This window comes from Dipodomys ordii, unplaced genomic scaffold, assembly GCF_000151885.1.
Source record: "Dipodomys ordii isolate 6190 unplaced genomic scaffold, Dord_2.0 Scaffold2, whole genome shotgun sequence".
Taxonomy (NCBI): Eukaryota; Metazoa; Chordata; class Mammalia; order Rodentia; family Heteromyidae; genus Dipodomys; species Dipodomys ordii.
In genome coordinates, this window is record NW_012267218.1 from 19,666,427 (window position 1) to 19,684,735 (window position 18,309).

The window sequence follows — 18,309 nt, forward strand, 5'->3', positions numbered from 1 at the left end:
GTTTTATTTCATTTTTATTTTCCCATTCGTTTATCCCTGGAAATCACTGTTTTTGATTCTGGTACCCTGTGTCTTGTACATATATTTAATTGATTTGGGGAAGGGAAGGGGAATAACAAAATGCTGAAACAAGGACAAAGTATGACCCATTCAACAATACTCACAAGGCACTATGTTGGAAATAAACTTTACAACTTTGAGGGGGGTGAGGAGTTGGGGAAGGAAGGAATAATGGAAGAAAAACAAAGGAATGGGTACGGTACTCATTACCTTACTCATGTAACCATAATCTCTTTGTACAGCGTCTTTACAATAAAAATAAATTAAAAAATAAAAATCATATGATATGATATATAAAAAAAGAGATCACCCCCAACTTGTACATATAGGTAACCTATCACATCTGCTCTAAGTAACTGCTCATCTAGACAGATTGATTGGTAGTCGAAGATACGTAAATAGAACCAAATGTGCCTTGTTTTTGGAAAATGAAAACTGGGAATGTAATATTCCTAAAGGTAAAAGGACATCATTCACAGTGTTCAAGGACCTTATAGCTGTTCTGCCTTCCTTCCTAATCGTAGTTACTGAGTTGTTGATACTTTTCCAGTCACTCAGTAAATCCATTTCTTTGCTACCATAGTTGATTCTGGAGCTTGCAACTGTCAAGAAACAAACAATACCTCTACACTACAGAAAAAAAACAGTCTTAGAATAATTACTTATTTCACATCATCTTATTAATAAGTTACAGAATTGATATAGGAATCAAGGTCTATCTGACTCCAAAATTTATGGCAACAACCTGGTGCTAGGGCAGCATTCTGCAGGGCACTTTTCTTGACATAGGTTTGAAACTTTGCTGATCCTCATTTGCTCTCTTGAAAAACTAATGCCACACACACACACACACACACACACACACACACACACACACATATAGTTTAAGGCATTCAGGGAAGAGGAGACAATTTGAAGTTGATTCAGATTTAAACTTAAGGGTTCACTTACAGATCATATTCTTAGAGTTGGTGTTGCTGGGACTCCCCCACTGAACTAAATGGTTTGGCCATACTGGTAAGGAGACTATGTCTGTACTGACAAATGTCAGATGGTCATACATTCTCAGAAGAAATAAATTAGGTGTACTTTTGTCCAGGAGCACTTCATAGGATAGCAAGTAGTCTTCCAACAGATTAAAATTTCAAGTAAATTGATTGGAATTAAGTATCTAGAGCAGGCCCTTAATTTTTTTAGGTCACAGAGATGTCTCTCTATGAACAGGACACCAAATGATATAATATAAAATTAACCAGTCAGTATATGCAGGGTATCTATGTCTTCTTAGAGAAGCATCAGGTCATGTATAAAGAATCTAAATACAATAGCAATTGTCCCTTAGACCAATTTTAGGTCCTTGGACAATTTTCATCTAGTGTTTGATGTAAGCTAGCTCTGACTCTAAATTCCAGTTTCTAGATCTCACCACACTTTCTCCATTTTCATGTACTGGCATTTTGGTGCCACACATGAACTGCATTGGCCACCATGAAATCGAAAGGTAGGAGCATTAGTAGAGATCATGGATGTGACCTCTGCTCCATTGACACTGAGTCCTTCTAACACTACCATTCCTGTTATGAGTCCAGGGATGTTAAAGGACTTAGCCCATAAGATTTCTGATTCAGGAAACTGTTTTGGGCTCAGTGGAAGACATGACTTGAAGAATTTTCTTTGGTTCATCTCATTCTGTACCAATTGTCAAAGCTAGGCATAAGGTTAAATTTTCTAAGAAAAAAAGCAGAGAATAGGAAATAGAATAGAACCAGGTTAATGTTATGATAAGTGACCAAAAATTCCTTAATACAAGGGGCTCATGTTCTTATGTAAAAAGGATTCCAAACACCTTTCTTTCACTACTCTTCAGAAATGCCTATAGTGGAGACTGAAAATCAGAGGTGGAATAAAAAAAAACATTGTTTTGTTAGAAATAGGAGCCAAGAAAGTTCAAGAAATTCTGAGTACCTATCTCCCCACCAGGATCCTACATATGGAAGTGGCCACTCGACTTATTCGCCATACAATTTCTCGACAGACATCCGCCATAACATTCATACATTAAACACTTCCCACAATCCTTTTTCCCCCTCTGGGAAATCCATATAACCCTTAATCAAAAGTAGAAGCTGTGTCAGTTTTGTTTGCTGTTTGACATTTCCAGAATTGACCATAGACCTTAGAACATTGTAGAGACCCTATTGCCAGTATGAGAAATGGAGAAAATAATTTCCACTGATGAATCAGTTCCAATAAAAGAAAAGCAATGTCATTGAAAGCTCTGTTTTCCTTTCTAGCTGAGCAGAGTCCTATCATTTTTTCCACTCCACTGATTCATTCTGAACATGGTGTCAGGAACAATACAGGGGCAAAAAACAATTAGTGGGGGAACAAAACAATCAGTCCAACCGTCTGGGATTTGAGCGATGTATAGATCAAATGTCTTAAATCTGTTAAGCTCTTTCTCATTTGGTCAGAATGGATGACTTTTGGCTGCACTGAACCAAGAATAATTGTCCCTCATATATCCCCAATCAGCTGCCTTTTAATGACTAGTCAAAAGTGACAATGTAAAAGGTGCAGTGACTTTCACTGTACTTGGCCAATCTTGGACCAACTCCCATTGATTTGCCCTTGAAATCAGTGAGCTCATGGACACCTTGCACAGCTGTCTATAGACACTGATCTCTGCCTCCATCACCACACAAAGGACCAATTAGAAAGGACCCAAGAGGAAGCTGTGAGATGTTTGAGGTGACCTTGGGTTTTAGGCTGCTTTGATAGGTATGGCAACATATGTAACACCTTGCATTCTATCAAAACTATCTCCTGCACCTCAGAGCTCAAGTGACCTTTCTCTTTCTTTCTTGCTCTTCTTCCCTTCAAACTAGAACCAGCCAACCAGAGTAGGCTACCCTACAAAGATATTTGGAAAGAGCCCAGGTACTTGACAGATTTATCAATACTCGGTGGCCTATTTTTATTCTAGTTGGCTGTCTTCTCGTCTTACTTCATGTTGTTGAAATTTGTTGAATCTGAATTTAAGTTACCCAAGAATGTTCTCTTTTTCTCCTTTACCCCTAATGTCTTGTATCCTGTTTTTGGTCTGACTCTAAGAAAGGTTTGCAGTTCCCTTGGAATACAACTGAACTAAGAACATGGTTGGCCTTACAAAAACTACCCCTTGAAAACATTCTGTCATTGGTCATGTAGCAACTGTTCCAGCCCCATCCAGAATCCCTCCTATCACCAGACTTCATAATTCCTGGTTTCAGCAGGTGTTTGTGTGTGTGTGTGTGTGTGTGTGTGTGTGTGTGTGTGTCCTTGGGCTTGAACTGAGGGTCTGGGTCCCTCAGCTTCTTTTGCTCAAGGCTAGCACTCTATACCACTTGATCCACTGCTCTATTTCTATTTTTTGCTAGTTTATTGGAAATAAGAGTATCATGGACTTTCTTGCCTAAGCTGGCTTGGAACCAGATCCTCAGATCTAAGCCTCCTACGTAGCTAGGATTACAGGTGTGAGCCACCAGTGCCAGGCTGCAGCTCTCTTTAATAGTGAGACTGTGCAGATCTGCCCTTAAGACATTCTGCCCTTCTCTGAATCTCCACATCTTCTTATGCTGCTATCACTGTATTGTTACTTCTTATGTAAATGTCTCAATTTCTCAGTTGGATAAAAAGATTAATTCTTTGGAAGTAGGAACCTTAGCTATTACAGATGTGATATTCTTAAAACCCTGGGACTAGGCCCTCAGAAAAGCTTGATATACATGTAGAGCATCATTTCATATAAAATATGAAACTGTCCATGGAGAGGTAGTTTGATTTTTGTGACTTGGTATAGTAAAAAATTAAATAAATCAAACTATATAGTCTGAATATGGATTATAGATAGGAGTTCCCTTATCTTGATAGTGTCCTTTCACTAACCTTTATTTCTACTCTCCTCCCCAACTCTAAATTCGTGCAAATGTAAGATGCTGAAGTTGTGAGCAGCCAGGCCTCCTTCCAGAAAAATCTGGGCTTGCTCTTCAGAGCCAGTCCTCATATACTTAGTCTCCTTGCATTCCACCCTAACCCATTATGCCTTTGATCAGAAAGGAGCAAAGTGTTCATTCAGCTCAATTTAAACTTTATTCCTCAGCCCTTCCATGGCCTTGCATCTGTCCCATGGCTCACACTGTCCCTCTTCTTTAGCTTATACACATTCATCCTGTTTCTTTATTATGCTGGTACTTGGGCTTGAACTCAGGGCCTGGGCATTGTCCCTTAGCAATTGCCCTCAAGGCTTACACCCCACCGCTTGGGCCACAGCTCCACTTCCAGTTTTTTGCTGGTTAACTGCAGACAAGATTCTCATGAACATTCCTGCCCAGCCTAATTTCAAACTGCAGTCCTCAGATCTCAGCCTGAGTAGCTAGGATTACAGGTGTGACCCATTGGCACCTGGCTCTTCTTATTTCTTTGGCCAGCTTGGGCCTACTCGCACATCCAGTCTGAATTTAGGTATTTCTTCTTTGCAGCTTTGTCTGAACTCCTTCAGTATGCTAGGTCCCACTGTATGAACATCCAAACTTCTTTTTATCTTTCCTGTAGTGGTCTTGATAGCAACTACAATCACTAACTGACGAATGTTTATTACCCACTAACACTCAGTCATCACCAGTATCCGGTAAGATATGTGCTTGATTAGCTCCCTTTCACAATTGAGGAAATTAATTACCTTGATGCAGTTCATGTGACTCCACAAGGGTTGTTTTTCTTACCCAATCTAGCCCAGAGTTTGTGTTTATAACCACCTCATGACACAATATCTTCTAAAACTCATCACGTTTGAAATTAATTTAATTCTGCTGGGCAACCAGTTTCATAAAGACAGAGATGTTGCTGTATGATCCCATAATCTACTTACTAAATTCTAACCCAGAAGTTACCATACTGAAAACACTTAACAAGCAACGAGTCAAAGGAATACTAGGAACACCGAATGAGTTCGTTGTCTTAGAGGCCCAAAGCGAACCAAGTAGAAGAGGCAGAATCCAAAATATACCACAATCAAGGTCACATGGAGTCTAAAGTTTCCCCCCTCTGCATTGCAACTGTAGCCAAGCAAATCCAAGTAGTCAAAACTAGAAAAGTACCTAATAACTCTTCTTTGGAAGAACAGCCAGAGAGCCACACAGCAGGTGCATCAACCTGCCGCTGTCCCCCAGCTGGGCCACTTACCCCGTTCACAGGTCCTGCCCCAGTAGCCCGTGCCCGTGCAGTCGCAGATGAAGCGGTTCCAGCCGTCCTTGCACACCGCGTTGTTCTTGCAGGGGTAGCTGTCACACTGCTTGGCGCTCATTCGTGAACAGGAGGACTTGACGCCCGCAGCATTCTGCATCTCGGCCAGCTGCCGGATGTTCTTGCTGCGCCCGTCGATGAACAGGTCCCGGATGCAGCCCACGTAGCCATAGTTGAGCATGGCTGTCCACAGCTCTGTCGGGAGGATGAGGCCGGCGCGGTTCTCCGGCAAGCCGCCTAGGTACATGTCCCCCTCCAGATCCAGGATCTCGCTCTCCCCGCTGGCGGTGAATGGCGTGCGCCTGCTGTTCACTGATATGGTACCTGGGGAGGGAGGGCGACACAGAGTGAGCTAATGGTCTCTCTTGCAGCTCGGGTGAGCCTACCAATTGATGAACCAGGTGCAAGCCGCCCAACAGGGAAGGTCTGAGACCCGTGGTTCTGAATCAGGAGAAGAGGGGAAGCAAAGGAATGAAATCGTGCAAGGTCCTAGAGAGGCCTATCTGGTTCCAATCCTTGCCAGCTAAGACAATCACAGAAAGGCCTAGGAAAATCCCAGTGGCCTGATCCCTAGCAAATCTTTTCTCTACCTAAGAGGAGGCTGCCCAAACAGGGAACGTGTTCCTGCCTTGCATTCGCCATGCAGACCTGCCACATGAACGTTCTACAAACTAGAACAAGTGCCTTCACCATCCTCACTTCACAGGCTGGTGTGATGATGAGGTGAGCGCTTGCCATCGGGCCTGGGCTAGAATAAGGTCCTTCCTTGTAAATGTTTGCCTGGTTCCTATTTGCTGTCTGACTCTCCTCCAAAGGATGGGGTTTCCTCTTCTGTCGCTTGCTCAGGGTACTGACGCACTGTAGTCTAGGCATTAACTCCCAGGCCTACCAGTAAATATTTGGGGTGTTGCCTTTGATAAATTTTAAGTCCAGTATGTTTATTCTTTTAATAACTGTGCATTGAACACCTCTTCTGTTTCTGGTCTAGATGTAGGCATAGAGAGGAACTTGTCAGGCGATCCTTCCTCTCAAAGAGGGGAGCTTTCAGACAAAGGAGATAGGAGATCAAAAATTAACTCGATAGACAAGGGGAATTAGGTATGGAAAGTGCCGTGAGGACAGGCAGATGGGTGCCCCGGTAGCTACCCAGGGATTCTACTTTAAGTTCTACTTTAAAGTATGGAGTTAGTGAAGGCTTTTCTAGGTCAGTATCAGTTAATCAGAATGTTAAGACAGATCTAGCCACACAAAGCACATAGGGAAGAGCATGATAGTGACAGGGAATTTACAAAGGTCCCAAGGTACAAATTTGGCCATCACTGAGAAGGCAAAAGAGAGCAAGAATGAATAAGGCCAATGACAGACAAATCCAGGGAACGGCAGGGCACTGTCAAATGAGATCCTAGAAGGTATAACCTAGTGTCTGGGGCCAGAATCTAGCCCTATAAACCCTTGGTTTCTGTTTCTTTTGAATCTCAGTTCCCTCAACCAAGAAGGTAAAGTCGAAAGGACTGAACAGATAAAATGAGATCAGGAATGTGAAGTGCAGTCTAAATTATAGTTGGTGTGAGAAATGATTAGAGGAAATGTGCTTTTTTTGTTGTTTATTTCTGATTTTGTTATGTTTCTAAATTTTCTTGATGGTACTGGTACCTCAAGGTAGGTGCTACAATTTGAGCCATGCCCTCAGCCCCTAAAACCCTGTGTTATGTGTATTCAGATAGATAGCATTTTATACTGATACTGGCAAAGGCCTGGGACTGTCACCCTCCTGCTTCTGCCTCCTGAGTAGTTTTGATTATAGTTGTGTACCATAATACCTGGCATCTTCTTTGTTTTTATCATTTTTCTACCCAACATCAATGATGTCCTGCCAACTTCCATTTTAAGTATTTTATGTGCTAAATAATATTTAGCACATTAATATTTCTGGTATGGGAGATCAATTCTAGGACCTCACACACAGCTAAGCATACATTTTTACCAACGATCTATACCCCAGCCCATTTATATGTTGCTTTGGATTTGACCCTCAAAAGCAATCTTGCAAAGAGTGACTATTGTCTCTACTGTAAAACCTGGAAAATTAGTATTTATCTCTCTTACTATCTTCTCATACACAGCCTCCCTTCTATATCTTCCAATGTGATCACCAGCTAAAGTGGAGGAATCTATCAATCAATCAATCAATCTAGATAGACAGATCCTCCACTTTAGATAGATAGATAGATAGATTCCTCCACTTTAGCTAGCTAGCTAGCTAGATAAGTAAGGACGGTAGCAGAATTGCTTTACAATTTAGTCTTTTCTATATCCCATGGAAACCTGGCCTCTAGATATGTCAGCAGTCCTGTTTTGAGTGCATTTTTCATGTTTTAAGACTCAGTTCCACAACTCCAGAGAGAGCATAAGTGTTTTCCTGGATAATTTTTCCATTATATTATTCTGAACAAAGTCAGGGGTCAAAGGTACCATACATAAGCACTCTTTTTTTTATACCCATTTTAGAATTAGTTTATAATTTAGTAAATATTATTACATGAAATTTAGATGATCATGTGAAAATATTAAGCTACACTTCTTTCCCAGCATAATAATTGTTTATCCAATAAAAGGGTTTGATCAAATTTGTCAGCAATTAAAAGAAGTTTCTAATGCTATGGCTTCCAGGTATGAAATTCAGCACTTACAAAATCTAAATGTATTTGCCACTGATGGGTCCACTGGCAGTTCTAACAAAACAAAAGAGCTACCCTACTGACAAAAGCAATATGTGTTGGGAACAAACAGAATTAAACATATGGTGGTTGTAAGTGTTCTGGCCAATAATTGATACACATAGGTAATTGTCAACTGGGTCAAAGTGTAGGTTAGATAGATACAAAACCCTTTAACCACAGCCTGGCTCCACAGCAGAGGGTTGTGTTTTTATTTTCTGTTATTGTTTTTGCTAATTCTGAGATAGCTTTCTAGCTCTGTTCCTGCTGGCATTTTATTGATAAACTTGAGAGAGAAATTCAGCCTCCAGAGAAAGTAATTTGTGTATCTATGTGTGTGTGTCTGTGTGTTTCTCTTCAAAAAGCACAAAATGTTCATTCTTGCTCAACAAGCACGTTTAATTTGAGTCCTTTTGGTTCCAATCAGATTTCTGAGTTAGTAAGAGATTCCTAATGGGCAATAAAACATCCAGGACTGCGGTCTGCTTCCATCTATTCTCTGTGCAGAAGCCATCTGACTCTTCCTAGGGCAATGTTCCCATCAATGCCATCCTTCCAGTTCTAGAAATACATAGACAAAACATCCCTTTGGCACTCAGCTATCTCTTGGGAGAACCTCTTCCTTTTCCCTACTGGGCCAAAGGTACCTAGACATAAAATATCCAAATGAAGACTTTGTAAAATGTTTACCAAGAGAGTGTGAATCCCTACAGATATGAAAATATAGTAGCCAAGACCTTTCTGGTCTATAGTCTACCTAAAGACTACCAAAAATGAGTGTGAAATCCAAAGCCTCTCATTCCTCCTCTGGGAGAACATCTTTTCTGTTAGAGCAAGTTTCAACCTTCATTACCTCACGGGCCTTAGACCTTAGAAAGCTAGGCAGACTGTTCAGGCATTCAAAATCTCATATTCACTGTTCCTGTTTTTTACCCTGTTTGTTACTGTTCCAGAGTGGTGATGTACTGCCTAGGGCTACAGCTTGCTTGATCTGCAGCTGTAGAAACAAACAAAGCCATTTAAACCAAATGGAAAAGGTTAGGAAGAGGAAAGGAGAGTTAAGGGGATCTGAGTAGAAGAGGGAACTAGAGGCATTCACACCAAAGGAAGGCTTTAAATTGAACATGACTTCAGGAAAAATCAATTTGCTTTTCCTTTCCCTGTCATCGTTTCTCCTTGCAAGATGACTCTTGACAAAACTGAAGGGGGTACAATTGCATGAGCTCTCAGTGAAGCTTATCTTACAGAGTAATCACATAATGCAACGTCTGTGATGTCACAGTTGGTTTCCTTGGTGATGAGCTAAAGGAGAAGAGGAACAAAGAGGAAGATTCCACCAGTGATAAGACAGTCATTTTTGGTAAGAACGGAAAGACTACTGGTTCCAGGGTCTTTGAACGCTCTCTGAGATGGTTGTGCAAAGTCTGACAAGGAAAATGTGTGGGAATGTGAGCTGCTATGAGACAGGAGTCCTGTTCAAAAACTATCTTCCAACTGGCACCGAAGAGACTCATTTTAGATTTGATGAACAGGCAAGTGAGAAAAAATTAAATAGAAATATTAAACCAGGAGGAAATAAAAAAGGTGACAGCTTTGAGTCGAGTCTCGGTCACATACCCAGCCTCTTCCTACCTGATCTGCCATCTCTCTGAATATCCACGTGGTACCATTCCCCATCATTGGCTTTCTTCTGAGTGGCCTTCACCTTGATGGTGCCAGAGCCCATGTCAAGCAGCAAGTACAGGTTGCCATCCAGAAGTTCCACAGCAAAAAAGTCGACTTTTGTGTTCTTTTGGCTCCGAGCATCCTTCCTCTCTTGAGGCTTCCCGTGAGTGAAAAGAATCAAGCCGTTGGGCTCAGTGGTGCGAAAGTCAAAGGAGATAGAACCCATACGTTTGGTGTTCCACTTGGGCAAGCTGATGTAAGCCTCTGGGGTCTCGAAGTTGATGGGGTCTAGTGTAGCCACATTCTCACACTTGAACACAACTTCACCATAGATTTTCATCTTGGTGTCCCCAATCCGGGCCAGGCGAGACAGCTCCAGACGGATGTCATTATTCTTATAAACAACCTGTCAAAAGCCAAACCAAAGTGCCATATGAATCAATCTTGCAAACAGTATCTATCCATCACTCACAGGGCATCTAGAGAAAAGGCTCAGGAAGAGGCTTCAGGACACAATGGATTGAAACAACATGAGACACATGAGACATATTACACAAAAAGCATCCAAAGAGATGTCTGGTATGCGCAGAAGCTCTGATGCCTCCACATTTCCATCATATCCCTTTGTCCTTTCCACAAATCTCTTGTGTTTTCAGAAATTTACAGTGTGAACTTGTAAGTACAATTCAAGAGATACTAAGATGAACTCATACAAATACTTTTATCCAAATGCATTATTACCTGAACCATCCTTAGTAAAAGACCAGAAGCATCAGCCGGGTGCCAATGGCTCACACCTGTAATCCTTGCTACTCAGGAGACTGAGATCTGAGGATTATAGTTCGAAGCTAGCCTAGGCAGGAAACTCCATGAGACTCTTACCTCCAATTAACCACCAGAAAACTGGAAGTGGTGCTGTGGCTTAAGTGGTAGAGCACTTGCCTTGAGCTGAAGAGCTCAGGCACAGCACCCAGGCCCAGAGTTCAAGCCCCATGACTGACAATAACAACAAAAAAGACCAGAAGTGGCACCTTGATCACCTTGTGGTAAAACATCACCATTATAATGGAATATTACACATTCAATAAAAGTAGGAATTGCCTTCTAGTTTGGGTATGAAGGCCCTCAGAGTCATATGGTTCAGTGAAAGTACACATACATGCTATCATTGTGTAATGATGGCAGGGAAAGATGAAGAGTGTGATAAGTCCAGATGTTCATAAGCATAAAATATCTTTGGAAAGAAACACAAATATGAAGTTGTCATTGAACAGTAGATTTGTAGGGTTTATTGAAATAATTTACATTTAACATTGTCCTATTTGAATTTTAAATCGTGTGCTTGTTCAGTTGATCTTTTTTAAAAGGGTCTTTTTTGTTGTTATTGTTTTGTTGTGTTGTATTGTGATGCATTGACTCTGCCCTTGCTATGGTCATACACTGAGATATTCTGAAGTTCTAGATCAGTCAGCTGGCACATTTCTTTAGTAAAGAGGGAGGACCAAGAATATTGTACCAGAGACTAGTTTCCACTGGAAGTTAGTTCAGCAGATCACATCATATAGAGCTCATTTAATTCATACCATCCAGAACAATTTCCCTCCCATTCAAGTCCTAGGATAATACATAACTATTTGCCTTCCATCCCCCATTACCAGGAGAGAATCAAGCAGAGCTGTTTGACTTTTTTCTCTTTTTGTTGGTTGTGGGGCTTGAATTCAGGGCCTGGATGCTGTCCCTGAGCTTTTGTGCTCAAGGGTAGCATTCTACTACCTTGAGCCACAACTCTACTTCCAGTTTTCTGGTGGTAAATTGGAGAAGAGGTTTAAAGACTTTCCTGCCCATGCTGGCTTTGAATCAGGATCCTCAGATCTCAGCTTCCTAAGTAGCTAAGATTTACAGCATGAGCCACCAGCACTTGGCCTGTTTGGCTTTTAATAGATACTAAGATAGTGATGTGTAACTATGACAAGATACTGAAAATGTTTCACCCACTATGTACCCTTGATCATGCTACTAACCCTATGAGAAAAATAATGATGCTAACACTTATCCAGCACTTGCCAGCAGGTACTCTGTTACAGATTTTATTACCCACCATCCCATTAGATCTTAACAACACCCATTTGGAATACCTAGAATTATTCTTTTATTTTACAGATGCAAAATACACAGAAAGGGTAGTTAAGGAGCACCCCCACAGGCCCAGAGCTGGTAAGTGACAGAGCGGGACTTGAACCCAGGCAGTTAGCTCAAGGTATATGTGCTTCAGCAGTGTAGGCACCTAGAACCAGGTCATACCAGCAGAACCATGAAAGCTCATTGTTAGCGTTGTGGAAAGTCATACACACTTAGCTTCCCAGCTGAATTTCTTCTTTTAGCTCTACCAGATTGAGCATGTGGGAAAGGGGAAACTTCAGGAGCCTTGGACAACCATGCAAGTGAGAAAACCGAGGATTAGCAGCATCTCTTGTCTAACCTCTGCTGTAACTCTTCAGTTGTGAGATCTCTATGGCAGAACCAAACTTCAGCCTTTTTCTCTTTGTAGGTGAAATGCCTGTGACTAGAACTCCTTGTACAGATTAATTGTTAATGGATAACAGAAACTCTTCCCAAAGAAACAGATGAGGGCTCAGATTTATTGAACGATACATGGAAAAAGAGCTGGGCATCCATCCCTATAGGAGGCCAGGGCAGAAGGTAAAAAGGCAAAGGGGCTTTGTACCAGATGGGAGCAATTCTTCTGTGGGAAGGGCACATCACTGACACTGGGACAGAAGGTGATAACCAGAGCATAGATTTCTGAAGTAAGCAGGAGAATCAAGGGCTAGAAACTGATTGGACAGAGATAATTAGACTTTGTGTCAAAGTCTCTTAATAGGTGAGCAGTCTACCGACTCCATGGCCCTGAAATTCCTTGTCTATTTATATGCAATCTCTGCTATGGTGCAAAGAGCCACCCCCTTTTTTACTGATGGTTCAGCAACCTTTCTGAATCTCCACTTAATTCATTTCTAAGTGTGGAAGCATCAATACCGTTCCTTAAAAACTTCCACCCTTGGTCCCCACAGTTATTGTCAAGATTGAATGAGATGTCATTCATGGTAGCACACAGAAAATTATCAACTTGCACACAAATCTAGAAAAAGTCATACTACATCTTCATCTTCAACAGCATTGGGGTTCTACTGGGAGCAGAAGGCACTGAAATGAGATTCTGTGAAAGATCTACTAAGAATACGGAAAAGGGTCTTGCAACTGGCAATACTCAAGTGAGGAGCTCCATTGCTGGCCTCTCTGCCTTCTCTACCCAATCACACTGTGCAGATTTACAGCACTGACCATGGGGAAGTATATTGGTACCTTATTAAGTACAATGAGGTGAAAGAAGCCCTGCTGGGCCCCTCTACAAGGTGAAGTTCCACCTGATACAGTATTTTCTGTAAAATCAGGCTCTCAATTACATGAATATCCTCAAATGATAGAACTAGTCTCAGACTTGAGATGAGGTCTCTGGGCAAATATACATAGATTCCCTCATGATCCTGGTGCAGAGTCATGCAGGAAAAACCTCAGGAATAAGGCAAGCTATAGGTGCAGGAATAATGTTTGAAATAGAGCTTCCATCTATAGAGATCCTACTATGTGCTAGGCTCTCTAAATTCACTGTGTCATCCACAATCAGTAAATGACATAGGTAATACTATCTAAGACAGTATAACCCATGAAGGACAAAATAAGGAGTTGAGTTCTTATTTTGTTCACTGCCCTGGAGTAACAGCATGGCCTAGGATTGATGGTTTCTAGGCACTCAATGAGCTCATGCCCACACATAAAGCAGAGACCCCATCATGTACAAACATGCATTAGACTCCATCTTGTTGTGCAAAATCCTTTACACCATATTGGGAGCCCAGTGTAATGGTTTCTGCCTGCTCAGAATCCATTAGAGGACTGTATGTGAGCTCAGCTGTTAGTGTTTCTGAATCTTTGACCACCAGGTTTCCCCAGATGAAGTGCCTTCCTGTCTGAGCTGTTTAAATGATGCTTCTTCCCCAGAACCTACATTCAAACTCATTCCCTCTCTTGTTACTCTGGTACTGGCTGATCATATCACTTGATGAATCAGAATCCTTTTTTGCCTGGAAATGATGAAGCTGTTTGCCCTGTTTCCCAATCTACTTATCTGGATTGGAAAATGAGACTAGACTACCCATACACATTGTGCCCTGGGTATATTACCTTCATCCATGATAATTGACCTAAGGCAGGTCCCCAAGAATACATTTAAAGGTTGGACCATTTCCTTTCTCAGAACTGTGATCTTCTTCCCTCTTTCGTCTTATCCCAGCCTGCTGTTCTCAACCCCCAGAAAAGTGTTTCCACATGCTATATGATAAATGCCATCTCCCTAGCATTCCAGCAAGGGTTCTGGAAAGATCCAGCAAATGTGCCCTGCATTGCACAGAGAGCCTCTTAGGCTTATTTTGCCTGCAGTAGAATAAGAGGTTCACCACCTACTCTTTTCTCATTTTTAAGACATCTTGAATCTTCTATGAGACTCTATAGGACAATTTCAGTAAAAAAAAAAAAACAAAAAAACTATGAGCTCTGCTATCAGGTCAGTTGCTTATGGGTATATGACTTGGCCACTGAGCTCCACTGTGCTGACCCAGGCTAGTAGGAGGTGGTTAAAGGTAAGGATGCTGGGGACATGCTCTGCAGCATCTGGTGTGTACAAAACAGCCAGGGAAGAAGCCAGTATTGGGTACTTTGAGTGAAGCAGTATTGACTTCAGATCTTGATAAGTCATTTTCCTACCTTACATTCACCACACAGACAACAAATACATGTGTGTGTGTGCATGTGCATGCATGCATGCGTGTGTTTGTATATTTATCTTCTAGCTCAATTTAATCATTTGACAATAGATAATAAATGAGATTTTTGTTGTTGCTGTTGTTAATTTCAGCTTCCAGGATGGTGTAGATTTTAAGATAAAACTTTTGGACTAATCTTATCATTGTGTGACATTCCTTCTCAGAGTTAAAAAAAAAAAGTGCCTAAGAATCCCTGATGCTTTCACAGAATCACACATCCTCCTGTCTCTGCCTTTCCCTCTGTGTTTCAGGCAATCGATAACTTTGGTCTTCTGTGATTTCTCCCTCCAAACAGTCTGCTCCAGTCATCTGTCACTTCAGACTCTTAGCTTTGTTATCTCTGAATAAGCTCAGGTCTGGTCTTTTCAATAGACAACTAATGGGAAAAAGATGTATAATACCTTTTAAATTCTGAAACAACTCCTAATGGTATTTATTTAATAAACACTTACATCTTCATTAAATTTGATGTTGGACTCCAGTGTTAGTTTAGGCAAAATATTTACTTGTCTTAGCCTTGCATCTTTTGTAGAATGTACATGACAAGTCTTATTTACTGGATTGTCAGAAATAAATGAGAATAATGCTATCATATGCAAAAAGATTTCCCGTAGTTTCTGGCCTTTAGTAAGTACTCAGTAAGTAAGTTACCATCATTAATTTTGTTGTTTCCTGTGAAAAGCCAGAACAATATCATCAGATAATATCTTAGCACGTAGTCATAAGGAAGAGAAGATTCTCTATGAAGATAGAACCTAAATGGATTGTCAGCTCAAGAGACAGAGCCCTAACTAATGACAGACTGGGTTTAATAAGCCCTAAATTATATATATATATATATATATAATATATGCATAAATATGTGTACATACATATGTTCACACATATATACATATATAAATATATACTCACATGTTTATATAATCATATATATTGTCTGAGGTGACATATAGCAAAGTCTATGTTATTTTATATAATGTTTAGCATACACATACTTAATTTAAATCACACCTGCACACATGCCAAATGGCTGCCATTCCTAATCTCATTCTCTCAATCCTCTCTCCACACACTTGCAAAGATTTATGATTCATTATCATGACCATCATTTCCTATCACAGTGTACTGCTGACCAGACTGAGGCAGGGAAGTCCAAGCACAAATGCAGCAGCAGATGGTCCTCTAAGCTTCCAAAGTCAGAAGAACCTAATATTTGGCAGGACCAGGGCCACATCTGCATCCGTGGTCTTGCTAACAGGCATCAGTAAACTAACTCTGCCTGCTGAGAAGCAACAGACATCCAACCTGGGGCTAAAAATTCCAACCGTTACATACCATGGCTCCCGGAATTTTCATGCTTTATGTTTGGTTAGTACATCTGCCAAAGAGAAAAAACTGAGCACCAGAAACAGAAAATGGAAACCAAGTTTGAGACCAGCAAGGCAAGAGGCAAAAAAAGTCTCCATTTTTTAAGCTCAAAATAAAGATCAAAGAGACTCCAGCTGAAGTTGGAAATAGTAGTAGAATGTTGACAAATACTTTTTTAAATACTGTGTGATCTAACACTTTTGGGGTCAAAAAAACACATCTGCGAACTGGTTCTCACTAGTTTATATCATCTAATCTATGGTCCTATTTGCAAGAACTTGGCACGGAAAGACAAAAGGGACATAAGGCAAACTGCAGTACTGAGAAAAATCCAGGCAAAGTTATGTCAACAAGCAAAATCCTCAGTCCATACACCATTTTGAATAAAGCCAATAAGTCATCTGGACATGAAAGCAAAGCAGGCTAGTTAGAGAGAGACGGACAGACAGACAGACAGACAGACAGAAGGAGAGATGTAGAGAACTAAAAAGAGGGAGAGAGAAAGGGGGAGAGAGGGGAAGAGTGGGGAGAGAAAGGGAGAGAGAGAGAGGGAGGAAGAGAAAGATGGAGAGGGGACAAGAAGGGAGAGAGGAAAAGAGAAGGAAAGGGAGAGAAGAAGGAGAGGGAGAGGGAGAGGAAACAAGTGAATAGTTTGTATGCCAGGCAGTTACTCTAACCTCAGGAACCAAAGAGCCACAAGTTCTAGTCCAAGTGCCTAGTTAATACTACACGTCATAATCACTTAAAGTTGAGTTTAGGCTTGCTCATTTACTCGCCTGATATCTTTTGAGAGGGAGATGACCCAGTTATAGAAGGGTCAGAAAGAGGTTAAAAACGATTTCCAATCCTCAATATGATCGGTGTGAAGGTCCCAAGTTTAGTCTTTCAAAATGTGAACAAGGCAGGGGTTATTCAGCTTTAAAGGCTGATCAGGCTGCCTTGTATCAATACATCCCATAGGAAAACATGGTTGACAATCAAGTTCCTATATTTAGGCTACCTTGAAGGCTCAGTCTATTATCAGGGTTAAGACTGACTGAGTCTCTCCCTCCTCACAAAATCCACTCAACTTTTACATAATTAATGAATCCAAGTTGACCCAATTAGAGAAGTAAGCCACGAATTCCTAAGAATGGACCACAGTTCTCTAAGACTTGCAAGTATGGCTCACAGTTTCCAAAGACTTGACAATGAGTAGGGAAGAAAACATTTTTAGTTGCCAGCTCATCTTTCAGTCACAACCAGATAGCAAATCCCCATCCCTAAAGTCATGTTGGCAAGGAAGTGCCCCGACTCTCCCTTTTAGCAGATGGCATTCATCATTAATTGATAGTATGCTCTTGTATTCCCTATTCCCTTCCCATCCAACCTAGATGAAAACTCAGGCATCATCTTGAGCTAAGACTCAACCACCACACCTCTAAGAAGTTCACCACATATTTTCTACTTTTGTTATCCTCTAGGGAGAAAACAAGAGAAATTAACTGGCTATTAAATTATTAGAAACAAAACAATATATGTAAATGTATTAAATAGCCATAGACCTTGAACTCTCAGCCAAGGATACAGGAGAACATGAGAATGATCTCTGCCACTAACATGCTTGGAGAATTTGGAGGCTGATTAACTAGGAGATAATCAGGGTATCAGAATTTATAGTAGTTATTCTAATTCATGAACAATGACCTGTGGTCAGAAATTTGACTTAGATGGTACTTCTCTCTGCTTTCTAGGAATGGTAATGTTAGAGTCCTCTAGACTGGATTTATTAACTCAGAGACTGTGTGTTTCTGATGTGGTAACTGATTATCCCCAGTGGACCCCATCTGACACACAGCTGATGCTCAAATCACATATACATACACATTTTCTTACCTACTAAACAGATCTACCTAGAGAATGTTTACTTTCTTTGCTGCCTTCAAATATTTGATGAGGGCACCAACCTGACTAGAGTGAAACTCACATGTCACAAAGTGGAGTAGATAAGATCAGATGAGTAGGTGGTACTTGATTATGAAAAATCTCTAAATACATGTACATTATGTAACTAGGAAAAAGGGAGCATCATTAGAGTAGAAATGAACTCTTTTAGCAGTTTGATTAGAAAGGTGACAATATTTAAAAGGTACCTTCCTGAATCACTAAGAATATACCGTTATTTTTATTCTGAGGATAAGAAATTACTCTTAATTATCTTACTGCTTCCTTTCACAACTCTTCAATGGTTACCCATCAACTTCACAGCTAAATGCAGACTTCTAAGCATCATATAGAAGATCTCACCTGATCTGTTACTAGCCTGCATTGTCTTAAAGTTGAGTTTAGGCTTGCTC

At 40.8% G+C, this 18,309-nt stretch overlaps 1 protein-coding gene across 4 annotated transcripts in view; it reads right to left on the reverse strand.

The window, feature by feature from the left end:
- Positions 1–18,309, reverse strand: part of Nrxn3 (neurexin 3) — a 1,505,050-nt gene that overhangs the window by 1,039,789 nt on the left and 446,952 nt on the right. For all 4 annotated transcript variants that reach the window (XM_013014269.1, XM_013014277.1, XM_013014291.1 and 1 more), the window contains 2 exons: positions 9,693–10,131; positions 5,284–5,667 (listed from right to left, as the gene is read on the reverse strand). In XM_013014269.1, coding sequence (XP_012869723.1) covers positions 5,284–5,667; positions 9,693–10,131 — 823 coding nt within the window. The remainder of the gene's footprint in view (positions 1–5,283; positions 5,668–9,692; positions 10,132–18,309) is intronic.